The sequence below is a fragment of the Salvelinus alpinus genome, chromosome 3, assembly GCF_045679555.1.
Source record: "Salvelinus alpinus chromosome 3, SLU_Salpinus.1, whole genome shotgun sequence".
NCBI classification, from domain to species: Eukaryota; Metazoa; Chordata; class Actinopteri; order Salmoniformes; family Salmonidae; genus Salvelinus; species Salvelinus alpinus.
The window spans coordinates 65,615,711-65,630,243 of NC_092088.1; the positions used below are offsets into that span (position 1 = coordinate 65,615,711).

Sequence of the window (14,533 nt, forward strand, 5' to 3'; positions counted from 1 at the left end):
AGTTTTTCTTTAAGAAGCCCTCCTGTTCTCCACTCATTACCTGTATTAACTGCACCTGTTTGAACTCGTTACCTGTATAAAAGACACCTGTCCACACGCTCAATCAAACAGACTCCAACCTCTCCACAATGGCCAAGACCAGAGAGCTGTGTAAGGACATCAGGGATAAAATTGTAGACCTGCACAAGGCTGGGATGGGCTACAGGACAATAGGCAAGCAGCTTGGTGAGAAGGCAACAACTGTTGGCGCAATTATTAGAAAATGGAAGAAGTTCAGATGACGGTCAATCACCCTCGGTCTGGGGCTCCATGCAAGATATCACCTCGTGGGGCATCAATGATCATGAGGAAGGTGAGGGATCAGCCCAGAACTACACGGCAGGACCTGGTCAATGACCTGAAGAGAGCTGGGACCACAGTCTCAAAGAAAACCATTAGTAACACACTACGCCGTCATGGATTAAAATCCTGCAGCGCACGCAAGGTCCCCCTGCTCAAGCCAGCGCATGTCCAGGCCCGTCTGAAGTTTGCCAATGACCATCTGGATGATCCAGAGGAGGAATGGGAGAAGGTCATGTGGTCTGATGAGACAAAAATATAACTTTTTGGTCTAAACTCCACTCGCTGTGTTTGGAGGAAGAAGAAGGATGAGTACAACCCCAAGAACCCATCCCAAACGTGAAGCATGGAGGTGGAAACATCATTCTTTGGGGCTGCTTTTCTGCAAAGGGGACAGGACGACTGCACCGTATTGAGGGGAGGATGGATGGGGCCATGTATCGCGAGATCTTGGCCAACAACCTCCTTCCCTCAGTAAGAGCATTGAAGATGGGTCGTGGCTGGGTCTTCCAGCATGACAACGACCCGAAACACACAGCCAGGGCAACTAAGGAGTGGCTCCGTAAGAAGCATCTCAAGTTCCTGGAGTGGTCTAGCCAGTCTCCAGACCTGAATCCAATAGAAAATCTTTGGAGGGAGCTGAAATTCCGTATTGCCCAGCGACAGCCCCGAAACCTGAAGGATCTGGAGAAGGTCTGTATGGAGGAGTGGGCCAAAATCCCTGCTGCAGTGTGTGCAAACCTGGTCAAGAACTACAGGAAACGTATGATCTCTGTAATTGCAAACAAAGGTTTCTGTACCAAATATTAAGTTCTGCTTTTCTGATGTATCAAATACTTATGTCATGCAATAAAATGCAAAGGAATTAGTTAAAAATCATACAATGTGATTTTCTGGATTTTTGTTTTAGATTCCGTCTCTCACAGTTGAAGTGTACCTATGATAAAAATTACAGACCTCTACATGCTTTGTAAGTAGGAAAACCTGCAAAATCGGCAGTGTATCAAATACTTGTTCTCCCCACTGTACTAGGCGGTGACAGAGGAAGTCCCCAAAAATGGTCAAAGACTCCAGTCACCCAAGTTATAGACTGTTTTCTCTGCTACCGCACTGCAAGCGGTACCGGAGCATCAAGTCTAGGACCAAAAGGCTCCTTAACAGCTTCTACACCCAAGCCATAAGACTGCTGAACAATTAATCAAATGGCCACCAGATTATTTATATTGACCCCCCCCCCCACTTGTTTTTTACACTGCTGTTACTCACTGTTTATGATCTATGCATAGTCACTTCATCCTTACCTACATGTACAAATTACCTTGACTAACCTGTACCCCTGCACATTGACTCGATACCGGTACCCCCTGTATATAGCCTCTTTATTGTTATTTTATTGTGTTACTTTTTATTATTTTTTACTTTAGTTTATTTTGTAAATATTTTCTAAACTCTTTCTTGAACTGGATTGTTGGTTAAGGCCTTGTAAGTAAGCATTTCACGGTAGGTCTACACATGTTGTACTCAGCGCATGTGACAAATAAAGTTTGATTTGATCCTGGATCATCATTTAGCTGTGTTGATCCTGGATTGTTATTTAGTTGTGTTGTGCCTGGATAATCATTTAGCAATGTTGATCCTGGATCGTCATTTAGCGGTATTGATCCTGGAGTGTCATTTAGTTGTGTTGATCCTGGATCATCATTTATCTGTGTTCTTACTGGATCACTATTAAGCAGTATTGATCCTGGATCGTCATTTATTTCTGTTGACCTAGTGTGTCATTAAGATGTAGTGATCCTGGATTGTCCTAGATCCTGTAACCTGAAGTATCAAATTGTAGGTTTTAGAGGTCTTTGAAAGGTCACAAGGCCATAGCTTCCAATTGTCACTGTTTTTGTTGTAAAACTTGCAACCTGCAACGACAAACAACATTTATTTTACACATTTGCCAATCTTGTTTCAGGAGCGATGCCAATCTTAGCTGCCAAACCTTTATCTCCCACAAGTGAATATTCATCCACTCAGTAGGAGCAGTAACAATTGAAAGAGTCAGGACTCAGTCGAGACTGATTTATTTTCTAAGAGCAAGTTGTGACCCAGTCAGTAATGGAATTTTGTCTTACTTATTTTCTTCCTTTAGCCGAAGGAGCTTGCGGTGGGACATTGAGGGGAACAACAGGGACGATATCAAGTTCACATTTCCCTTCAGAGTATGAGAATAATGCAGACTGCACATGGAGTATTCTGGCTGAACCAGCTGACACCATCGCCCTGGTCTTTAGTGATTTCCAGCTGGAAGACAGATACGACTTTCTGGAGATAAGTGGGACTGAGGCGCCATCAATATGGTAAGTAATTAACAACCGCAATATAATTATAGCACCTCTTGTATTCTAATGGTAGCAACTGTCATGGCATCAATTATCTGCTAATTGCTCAAAAAGTCATTGAGGGACATGATGGTGATTCACTCATATGTGAAAGCTGTAAGTTAAAGTATTATTGTGTTATAAGTTTGATCCCAGTATGTCAATAATATACCTATATTTTCAACTGAGAGAATATAAAGATGAGTCACTAAAGTTTTACAGGACCTCACAACACTGCTTAATTTTGTCCTGTCAACAGCTAAGGTATGACATGAGACATTTCAGGACTTGAAACCTGACACTTTGAGGACCGGTCCATTTGACAATTCCTTGACAAAATAATATTTACGACGTGTTGTCAATGGAATGCCACTTCAATGTAGAGAGCTATAGTGTGTGTTCTGAGCAGAATGGGATGACATATCTGTATTTAAACACATACACAGCATGTGAAGACTGTGGAGACTGCCTGTGAAGACTGTTGAAGAGGCTTCCATTTCTGTTAGGGAGCAGGGTTGGGTAGGTTACTTTCTAAATGTAATCTGTTAGTTACTAGTTACCTGTCCAAAATTGTAATCAGTCATGCAATTTTTGGATTACCCAAACTCAGTCATTTAATCTGATTACATTCAGTTACTTTTAGATTACTTTCCCCTTAAGAGGCATTAGAAGAAGACAAACATTTTACCAATTGAACCACATCTATTACAGGATACATCAATGTTAAAGTTTACATAGCTGGCCATATATGGATGTTACATTTTAATTTATGTGTTGGTTATGTAGCCTTCTTCTAACTAATTAAATTGTATCTTTACATTAAAAACCAAAGTCTATCAGAATTCCAGTCATTCCAGTAAATGTTATACCCCTTGATCTTCAAGAATAGGACTTGGAAATATGGAAGTATAGATTAGTCAAAATGTTTTAGCTGAGCATAACCCCAAAACGAATGACTTATTAGCCAGCCCTACTCTGTTGTTTATGATTTTGTTGTCATGGAGGACTGATTGGGCTCCTTGATTTGAGTTGAAAAATAAATGCTGCCCTCATTTGAGCACTACTGAAAGTGCTATTTACATGTGAAAATGAATGCCATATGCTGCATTTGCTATAGGCCTGTTGTTGAACTTTTTGTTGGTGACACTTTTATATCTTGATAATATGAAACTGTTTAAAGGGCAAATCCACAGATGAAAAAAAAACGAAACGGTCGCCCCGCCTCTGTTTTGGTAAAAAGCTGAGGGATGGGCCTGGAGAAATGTAACCTCTCAGATTAATAGACAGAGCTATGGATGCAAGGACTGACCATCCATGATATCAACATTATAGTTTTAACCATGTTATGAGGCTATACAGTGTTTGTTTACATTTACAATGTTTACAAACATTGGAGAAAAACAAGCTTATATTTTGGGTTCTTATGGAGTGTGGGTTCTTATGGACAGTTGAACTAAGCTCATGAGACATTTCTAAGTTATATTCTTCAAGAATCAATGGAGATATATAATTTATAAGTCCAAAAAATGGATGTAGATACTACAGATTGCCAATTTAAGTGTGCGAGTTCAAGTGTGCGAGTTTGACCATCTGTCCATTAGGCCTATGGATTAAAAACAACTATCAGCATGAATTATATTGAGCAATAAAAGCCCCACTTTTATTCCATAGGCTGGGATCAGCACTGTACAGCTGTTGCAAGAGTGCATTTTTCACTGGCTGTCCACTGGTTTCAAAAACAATGATTGATAGGAAGCTTAAGCTTCTTGAATTCAAACATTGGGTTCAAATACAGATTTAGATTTTTGAACAGCCATCCACAACAACCACAATCCGTAAGGCGCAAACAGCTAAATGAGAGAGCAGCAGTGAGATTCACATTAATGCGCTATATAGATATCAATAATAAGTGATTTCCGTATCGCCTGTAGACTACACCACTGCTGTCATCCTTACCTCTAAGTGTTTATTCAAGTTGGATCATCTTTGGATGCCGACAGCAGTCACACCATTGGAAGACATAGCTTGGACTGTAGCCTACAAAAGCCTATTCCTGCTCTTTTCCCGCGATCCATCAAACCCATTTGGTGTGTCATCATAGTGGTCTCTGACTTCTGGTCAGAGTCGCTCAGGTGGAACAAACTTAAACTTGCACCTTTTTCAATGCTTATTTGAATGTCATTAAGGGAATAGAGAAGTTTCAGATTCTTTTTCTCACAAACGGAATTTAAAAGTAATCCTCAAAGTAATCATCTAGTTTTTCAAAGATATCTGTAATCTGATTACAATGTTTTTGCTGGTAACATGTAATCCGTTACTTCCCAACCCTGTTAGGGAGTTACATTTTTCAACAATGTGGTGTCCATTTTAGGACGTCCTTTTCACTAGGGATCGGCACCGATATGGAACATCTATATCGATGTCAGTTGCATTTTTTCAATACGATATCAATATCATATTAGTTTTATGAATAACATTGCATTACTGCAGCATCCCATGATAAATGGGTGATTTCTCACGAAACTACTTGGTGAGCCTGGCTCCCAAGTGGGTGGCCCTGTGCCCTCCCAGGCCCACCCATGGCTGTGCTCCTGCCCAGTCATGTGAAATCCATAGATTAGGGCCTAATTAATTAATTTAAATTGACTGATTTCCTTATATAAACTGTATATTGCATGTTACGTTTATATTTTTGTTCAGTATATATCAACAACCCTCCCTCCAAAGGACCCTTCAATGGATTACATTTAGTGAAAATCTCCAAAATCATGGTCTTGTTCTGTTCTAGTTTTGTGAGGAATCACCCATATGTCAATGTGCACACTGCCAAAGATGTCCTCTTTTTCAGGTTGATGCTAGGCGTCCGTCATTTAAGAAACAACTCAAACCAATGACTCACAAGATCTGCGTTTGCACCACCTAATATTTGATAGCAGAAATCCACACCCGGAGCATGGATAGAGGAATGACATCAACATCAAAGCAAAGCTTGACAGTTTTTCATACTTTAAGTCTACTCAGCTTGTGCAAATAGGGTTTAAAGTAGGTGGCAATATCTACTTTAGCTGTGGATAGCACACATAGATGCTAATTCCAATAGGGAATTCTACTATCTGATGAATTGTATTTTTTTAACAATAGTCATTGCTGGGTTATGTTGTGTCTTCAATTAGCATGTAAAAGTCCCATAAGTTAAAGTCAATGAAAAGTACTTCACTGAACTCAAAATAGGTCAAATTAATATTTTCAGGAGCTGCTTTCACTGGCAATTACAGAAGTACACTTCGCTAGCATTAATCAATGATAGGTTACAGGAGTTGAAAAACTAGGCAGTCACTAGGTAACAATAATCACTACCCTCATTCTTCTGTCTATTAAAGTCTGAAAGGGGCAAGGGGGCATCAATCGTTTGAGTGACTTTCACACAGCCTTTCAAAGTCAGTTAGTGTCTTATAACATTGCTCTACTACTGACATTGTTGTGCACTCCGATGATTGGAGGCAGTTTGATAGACATACCATTTATAGACATACCACACACGTGACCTTAACATCCGCAACTCTTCCACCTCCGAGACATGTGTCCAGAGATGTTTGGAATTCATACTTCAACTTCAGAAGTTCTACGCGGTCCTTGCCCATGAGACATTGTGAAATAAGTCTAGTGGTTTGTTGGACAAAAATGATACCATTCAGTAAAAATACTTGGGAGTCATAAAGCAAATACATGTTGCTAATTAGACACATGGGTCGTTCCATCAATAGATTGCCTTTTATGTCCTTCAGACATTGTGTACGTTTTGATAAAACACTAAATTTAACAGCTGCATCACATGCTATAACTAGTCTAAACCATGTAAAACATTTCAATAGCAGTGTGTTTTTGTTAAAATAAATGTGTTTTCTCAGAAAATCCCAATTGTGGCATGTCACAAGTCATTTTCGTCCAACTTCTAGGACTAAAGTTTTATCCCACTTAACCCCAAGAGTTTCCCATGTTTTCAGCATCATTGTAATGCCCTGGTTCATTTGTTGCTTTGGGAAAGTCATTTCTAAATGTACCGATATGCACTGAGAGTCAGGAAGCAAGTACAGGGAGTGAATATTTAATAAATAAACGGATCATAATACAAAATAAGAAACACTAACAGCACACAGACATGAACCAGATACAGAAACAATAACGCCTGGGGAAGGAACCAAAGGGAGTGACATAAATAGGACAGGTAATCAAGGAGGTGATGGAGTCCAGGTGAGTGTCAATAAGCGCTGGTGCGCGTGACAATGGTGACAGGTGTGCATAATAATCAGCAGTCTGGTGACCTAGAGACCAGAAAGGGAGAATACGTATTATGTTTTTTGGTTGAAAACAGAGTGTGTCGAGCATAACACGTCAACCCTGTTACCCAAATGTAGATAGGGTACTGTCAACCCTGTCACTTTATTTCTCGCTGTTATAGTCATTTTCTTAATTTAACTTCTTGAGATGGGAAAACATGTTTGTTATGAAGTTGAAAACGTGCTCTTTATGATAGAATGTTAAAATAAGAAGAAATAAATAGTTATTTCTGACGAAATTACACTACCCAAAAGGCACTCTATTTGTCAAATGAGATACATACAGTAAGAATGTGAAATGTCAGAATAATAGTAGAGAGAATGATATATTTCAGCATTTATTTATTTCATCACATTCACAGTGGTTCAGAAGTTTACATACACTCAATTAGTATTTGGTAGCATTGCTTTTAAATTGTTGAACTTGGGTCAAACATTTCAGCTAGCCTTCCACAAGCTTCCCACAATAAGTTGGGTGAATTTTGGCCCATTCCTCCTGACAGAGCTGATGTAACTGAGTCAGGTTTGTAGGCCTCCTTGCTAGCACACGCTTTTTCAGTTCTGCCCACACATTTTCTATAGGTTTGAGGTCAGGGCTCAAGGTATTGGAGTGTGATGGCCACTCCAATACCTTGACTTTGTTGTCCTTAAGCCATTTTGCCACAACTTTGGACGTATGCTTGGGGTCATTGTCCATTTGGAAGACCCATTTGCGACCAAGCTTTAACTTCCTGACTGATGTCTTGAGATGTTGCTTCAATATATCCACATCATTTTCTTTCCTCATGATGCCATCTATTTTGTGAAGTGCACCAGTCCCTCCTGCAGCAAAGCACCCCCACAACATGATGCTGCCACCCCCGTGCTTCAGTTGTGATGGTGTTCTTCGGCTTGCAAGCCTCCCCCTTTTTCCTCCAAACATAACGATGGTCATTATGGCCAAACAGTTATATTTTTGTTTCATCAGACCAGAGGATATTTCAAAAAGTACGATCTTTGTACCCATGTGCAGTTGCAAACCGTAGTCTGGCTTTTTTATGGCGGTTTTGGAGCAGTGGCTTCTTCCTTGCTGAGCGGCCTTTCAGATTATGTCCATATAGGACTAGTTTTACTGTGGATATAGATACTTTTGTACCTGTTTCCTCCAGCATCTTCACAAGGTCCTTTGCTGTTGTTCTGGGATTGACTTGCACTTTTCGCACCAGAGTACGTTCATCTCTAGGAGACAGAACGCGTCTCCTTCCTGAGTGGTATGACGCCTGTGTGGTCCCAAGGTGTTTATACTTGCATACTATTGTTTGTACAGATGAATGTGAGACCTTCAGGTGTTTGGAAATTGCTCCCAAGGATGAACCAGACTTGTGGAGGTCTACAATTTCTTTCTGAGGTCTTGGCTGATTTCTATTGATTTTGATGTCAAGCAAAGATGCACTGAGTTTGAAGGTAAGCCTTGAAATACATCCACAGGTACACCTCCAATTGACTCAAATGATGTCAGTTAGTCTATCAGGAGCTTCTAAAGCCATGACATCATTTTCTGGAATTTTCCAAGCTGTTTAAAGGCACAGTCAACTTAGTGTATGTAAACTTCTGACCACTGGAAGTGTGATACAGTGAATTGTAAGTGAAATAATCTGTCTGTAAATAATTGTTGGAAAGATTACTCGTGTCATGCACAAAGTAGATGTCCTAAACGACTTGCCAAAACTATAGTTTGTTAACAAGAAATTTGTGGAGTGGTTGAAAAACTAGTTTTAATGACATAAGTGTATGTACATTTCCGACTTCAACTGTATATTGATATTTCACCTGGAGTTGACAGGGACTGCTTCTGTCTGAATTAAATAACCTCAGACAAAATGATAATATTATAGAATATTAGATCTTCGTCACTGGTACGTTGTTGACACAAGATGGTAATTGATATACAGACAGACATGAATGAATGTTGAACAAGATTGACAACTGACAGGTGAACAAATTCCTGTTTACATATCCTCCTCTTAGGAAGTTCCCTAAAAGGCTTTCCTCAGCAATTTCCACCACATGATCTTGGCAGACAGTTGCCTGACAAGCTGTCATGTCAGATTTTTTCATACTGCATAGCATAATAAATATGTTAATTTCATAATTGAACTTTCCAGCCAGTGTCAAGATTAGTTATTTAATTTACGCTGACTCTGAGGTGTAACAGTTGTGATACAAATTATACCAAGGGATTTTTTCTACTTGAGTTGTTAAAATCAATGTTGATGTTCACTTTCAAAGGATATTTTCGGAAGTTTTGAAAGCTTGCTTAAAATACACTGCACATAATATTAGTATAATTAATGTCCCTGAAGCATCACTATTCACTTGGCAACAGATATGGAGGAGATGCAGAAATCTACAACCATGGCATCAAGTTTAACATTTTAGTCATTTAGCAGACATTCTTATCCAGAGCGACTTACAGGAGCAATTAGGGTTAAGTGCCTTGCTAGTCGGCTCAGGGATTCAAACCAGCAACCTTTTGGTTACTGGCCCAATGTTCTTAACAGCTAGGCTACCTGCCGCCCACTATTAAGTCACATGACACCTTTTAACAATTTAAATTCAGATTAGGATATAATCATCGGAAACATACATTTTTTGACAGAAATTACAATGACCATATTTGACAAAAGCACAATTATCCAATTATCTATTTAAGACTCTATTTGGCACCTGTCAAATGCCAATCATGTTCTTTGAACATGACAGAGGCCCCATAAACTCTCAGGCAGAATAATGGATGTTGAATGCATTTGACACATCTCATGTGTGACAACAGATATTTGCATCTAATATGCATGGACAACAGTGTTTGCACAACCATTGTGGCAACACTATAAGCAGGAGGAAGTGTCCAATGGTTGAGAAGGTATTGTGCCTTGAATTGTGGTCCAAAGGTTATTATAGTTAATCCTAGGAGATTTTGTCATATGACAATGTGTATGTTGTGTGTGGAAGACTCTCCATTCTTTTCACATACTAGTAGAACTCATCAAAGTGCAGATATGCCTGTCCTCATGACCTCTCTGACATTCTGTTGCCAAAGCTGAATTAATTATATAATAGCTTCTGCATAAAATAAAAGCCTACCTTTTCGTTGAAGTTTTGCACCTTTTATCACATTGGTTTTCTAAACATCATGAACTCATAAATACCACTACTCAATTAAATCAAGTAAACCCCCCGATAATGAACAATACATTTACTTACAAGAAGGATTTACTTACAATAAGATACAGGAACAATTTTATGATTGTAGCATAGATAGATCTCACCTCATTACAATGGATTGGATTGAAGGTCTAGCCGGAGTTGGTACAGGACAGTGAACGAATAGCAATTAATGCTGAGTGGTGTTGGGCCTTCTCAATTTCTTTTTAACAGTGTTGCTCATTGGAGTGTGAAAGCTAGGTTGTGAGGCAGTATGAGCAGAAAGAAGGCAAAAAAGTGTTCCCAATACCAGGTACAAGGAAAAAGAGCAAGAAGCTGCTGTACTTTTAAAGCAGATTGAAATAACCACTGAGTTTTTAGTACTGTTTGTGAAGATTTAAGAGTTGGCTGATCAACGAGTATTGGTTTCAGTTGCTCTGAGGCTATTGAAATAAACAGAGATTGAACTGGGCTTGTGTAACTAAAATGGCTGAGGTGTTGATGGAACAATCATGATGTGTCCATGGTCTGAGGTACTTTACCTAAATTGCTTCACCTGCAGAGACTCACTCCATCACCAAAGCTGCTTCCCATAAAGACTGTGTTATGATAGTGAAATACAGATAGCAGTTAATCTTTAAGTTTCCTATGATGTGGGTAAAGATTGATTTGAAAGATAACTGTATATATTTGTTGGTACGCCATATTGAAATGTCTAAGGTTGTTGATAAGGGTTTCATTCATTTGGGTTCAGGTAACAATTTTTCAGTTGACACTTTTATAGTTTGTTCTCTATTGCTCCTGTATTGTTCCTTAAGTAAGGGGGAGGCTGATGACATCAGAGGGCACCATCAGAATCCTTGGATGCCCAAGTTTTTCAACAGGAAAAGTAATAAAAAAAACTGTGGAATAGAGCAATACAGCCATATCAAAATGTGTGATTACTCAAGGCATCTGTGAGGTTAATGGGGTAGAGCAGCAAAGTTAACCCTGCAAAATATATAACACACAGCTGTCATATTGAGTAGGCATTGCATAACTCTTTGGGCTAGAAACAATCAGGCTAGACTTCAGAGTAAACCATGTGTGTGATTTTATAACACAAATGTCCTTATATTAAACTTTTGATTTGGTATGTACTCTTACCAATTAACCCATTGTGTAATCATTCCAGTAGTCATGCAGTGTAGATGTTCCATTGTTACTAAAAGCACCCCATGTGTTTTACTTTGAGTGTCCTGTCGTGTCTTTACTATAATTAAATTGAAGACTTAGTTTTTATCAAAGATTCTCTGTAATTAGTATTACGCGATCAAACTGATTAAACATGTAACTGTAATTAACTAGGAAGTCGGGGCACCATGGAAAATATTCAGATTACAAAGTTATAATTTCCCAATATAACCTTTCAGATATTTTCATATCTGATCAATAGTCTTCTGATTAATTAATTATTTATTTTACCTCACGTTAGTCTCATTCCAAACGTCGTAAATTGATGGTTATCTGCACGAACCCAGTCTTCACTATGAGTCATCCAAACATCAATTGTCTTAAATAATTTATTTATTACTAACTAAGTAATTCACAGAAATGCATAAACAAACAAACAAAGTAAATATGGTTACAAGAAATTATAGGAGAATGTGTCCTAGTGGGCTAAACCGGTATCGCGGCTTGGTGGACAAACAGGGAAGTGGCGGTCAACTGAGATGAGACACTACAAAGTTGATAATTATAACAATTGAAATACTAATCCTTTGCACATGAACGCTCACTCATTCGGGAACAATTGCAATCAATATATATATTTACGCTCCGTGTGTCGTCTTGATCGCTGTTGAAAAGTTAGTTTCTGTTGGAGAGATTCCGTCCTCTCTCTCTCTCTCTCTCTCTCTCTCGTGCGCTCTCTGTCGTGGTTAGAGTGGATAGTTCAGAGTGACATTAATTTGTGTTGTTGTAGAATGAATGTTTCGGTGGTTGTCGTTCTTCGCGTTCAATGATACCGAATTCCTAGCTGCAGACTAGTAATTAATATCAAAGACTTGTTCTTATTCTGTCGGTATCGATAGTCTCAGAGTTTAACCACGTGGTATGGTTAAAAGATTCAGCAGTCTGGTCTCAAACCTTGGCCCTCTCGTTATCGAGGTAAGCTGGTCTGGTGATAGTTTCTCAAAATCGGAATTGCAGAAAAGGGGCTGTCCCAGGATGCCTGACCCTAACTGGGCTCATGGGCGGTCCTCTGATTTAGTTAAACTCAAAAGGGAATTGGAGTTTCCTTCATTAAACAGTCCAAAATCACATTACACAATTTTACAAACAGTATCTTACTCACTCATTCATCTTATACAACAATTAGATGTAAACCTCATATCTGAGGCTATTATATAAACAGAGTTATGGTAATGTGGCCGCACCATCTCCCATGAGCTTCACCAAGTTGTAACAAACGGACCAGTTCGTAGCTGGATTCTTCACCGATCTTTAATACCTTCTCCGGAACGTAAATGTTGTTCGGACCTCAAGTTCTGTGAGGTGGAAGAAATTCCTTTGTTCTCTATGAAACTTCACTCTATCTCTATACTGTGTGGCCATGAAGCAGGGTCTTCCCTAGGAATTTACGACCTCACTGACCACAGCAGCTTAGTTGTAGGGGGCAGGGAGAGGCAGGGAGAGGGGGATGGGGCTTGCTGTACCCAAAGAGGGCAACGTCATGACAGTCCTTTTGATGGAAGTTTTGGGTCACTCTGCTGAATTGAGAATCATATTTTCTTCCAGGCTGACCGGTATGAATCTACCTTCCCCTGTCATCAGCAGCAAGAACTGGCTACGGCTGCATTTCACATCAGACAGCAACCATCGGCGGAAAGGATTTAGTGCCCAGTACCAAGGTAAGGGGTCAATGTCAGAGGGTTGGGATAGATCCCTTCCCATTGCAGGCAGTCGTCAGTGCAATTGGCAGTGAGTTCCTTCACATCACGTCACTTCTCACGCTCTGCCAGAGCTCTGCTAAACATGACATCTTGGCCTGACCTGGATTCTGCCCGCATACGGTTTGCAGGTGTATGCATAGTTATTTCTCTGGTTTCTGCCTGTTAAATGGAGTTTGACGAAGTGCAACATGACTTGAGGCCCTCCAGGCTTAGTCACTAAGTGTAGCCCCAGCTACTTCTGCCTGAAAGAGTTTGGATATGAAGCCCATTCTCATTAAAAATTGTTGGCAACTTTTTTCCCTCCCACATACATTTTTTCCCCCTATTATTTAGCATTTGTGTTATATTGTTGGGTAAAATTACTATACTTTCCCTTAATACCACCTCACACTGAACCTATTTCAGATTTCTCAGGGTTTAATTGGCTTCCCTGCATGACATAATTAACAGATTAGATTCCGAGTCATATCCAAATCCAAATTGGCTTCCGTTGACACTAACGCAGGCTACACGTTCACTGCACTGCCTGCTGGGAACTGAGCCCAGTGGTGTTAGGTGACAGTGTGGCCACCACTGTTCACAAGCTGGCCCTCCCTTGCCCTGCACAACAAAGGACTCCTCTGACTTGGATGATCTATAAAGACTAAATAATACAACCCCAATAATTGCGCGGTGGCCTGGGCACATTGGCACCATGCTGGCCCTCTGCAATCACCTGGAGGACAGCTTGACATCTCTGCTTGTGAATTTCTCAAGTAAACGCCAGCTTCAAAGTATATTTGGAGGCGGGCGTGGGGGGTCCTTCTATAGCAAAGGAATCTCACAGAAGTGTTTGCATGTTGTGACACAGATTTTCTTTCAGCCTGTGCTCTTAGGGTGTTTTGCTAATTACATAATGGATTATGACGTGCACTACTTTCTCTCCCCAACAGTAAAAAAGGCCATTGAGCTGAAGTCCAGAGGGGTGAAACTGCTTCCAAGCAAAGACACAAACCACAAAAATGCTGTTTGTAAGTACTTTCTTATAAGCTGAGGTGCAGTTTTACAGACATCAGAATTGTAATCATCATAAAATCAAGCATGTCTTAAAAGGGTTTGTCTTTCCCCAGGCAGTCCAAAACAGTGAAGAAATGTAAACTTACGATAAGCTTTTTAAATTACGATATGTTTTTAGGATTTGGTAGTTGTACCAGAGTCAAACAAATGAGTCTTTCTTACAAAGTTAAGTCAAGTTGATTGATCTTTCATCCTACTAAACTCCACCTACATTGGCATCTCTGGGACTAGAGTCTACTGGAGGGTTTGGATAAGCCCTCTTTGTTTAAAAATAAATGACATCTGTATGTGTCCATTACATGACTGTCATGACCTG

At 39.8% G+C, this 14,533-nt stretch overlaps 1 protein-coding gene across 1 annotated transcript in view; it reads left to right on the forward strand.

Annotated features, from left to right (window-relative positions):
* LOC139571177 (CUB and sushi domain-containing protein 1-like) overlaps positions 1-14,533 on the forward strand; it is a 572,617-nt gene that overhangs the window by 348,431 nt on the left and 209,653 nt on the right. Inside the window, exons 5-7 of the mRNA XM_071393795.1 lie at positions 2,480-2,687; positions 13,007-13,119; positions 14,094-14,171. Of these exons, the coding sequence (XP_071249896.1) occupies positions 2,480-2,687; positions 13,007-13,119; positions 14,094-14,171 (399 nt within the window). The remainder of the gene's footprint in view (positions 1-2,479; positions 2,688-13,006; positions 13,120-14,093; positions 14,172-14,533) is intronic.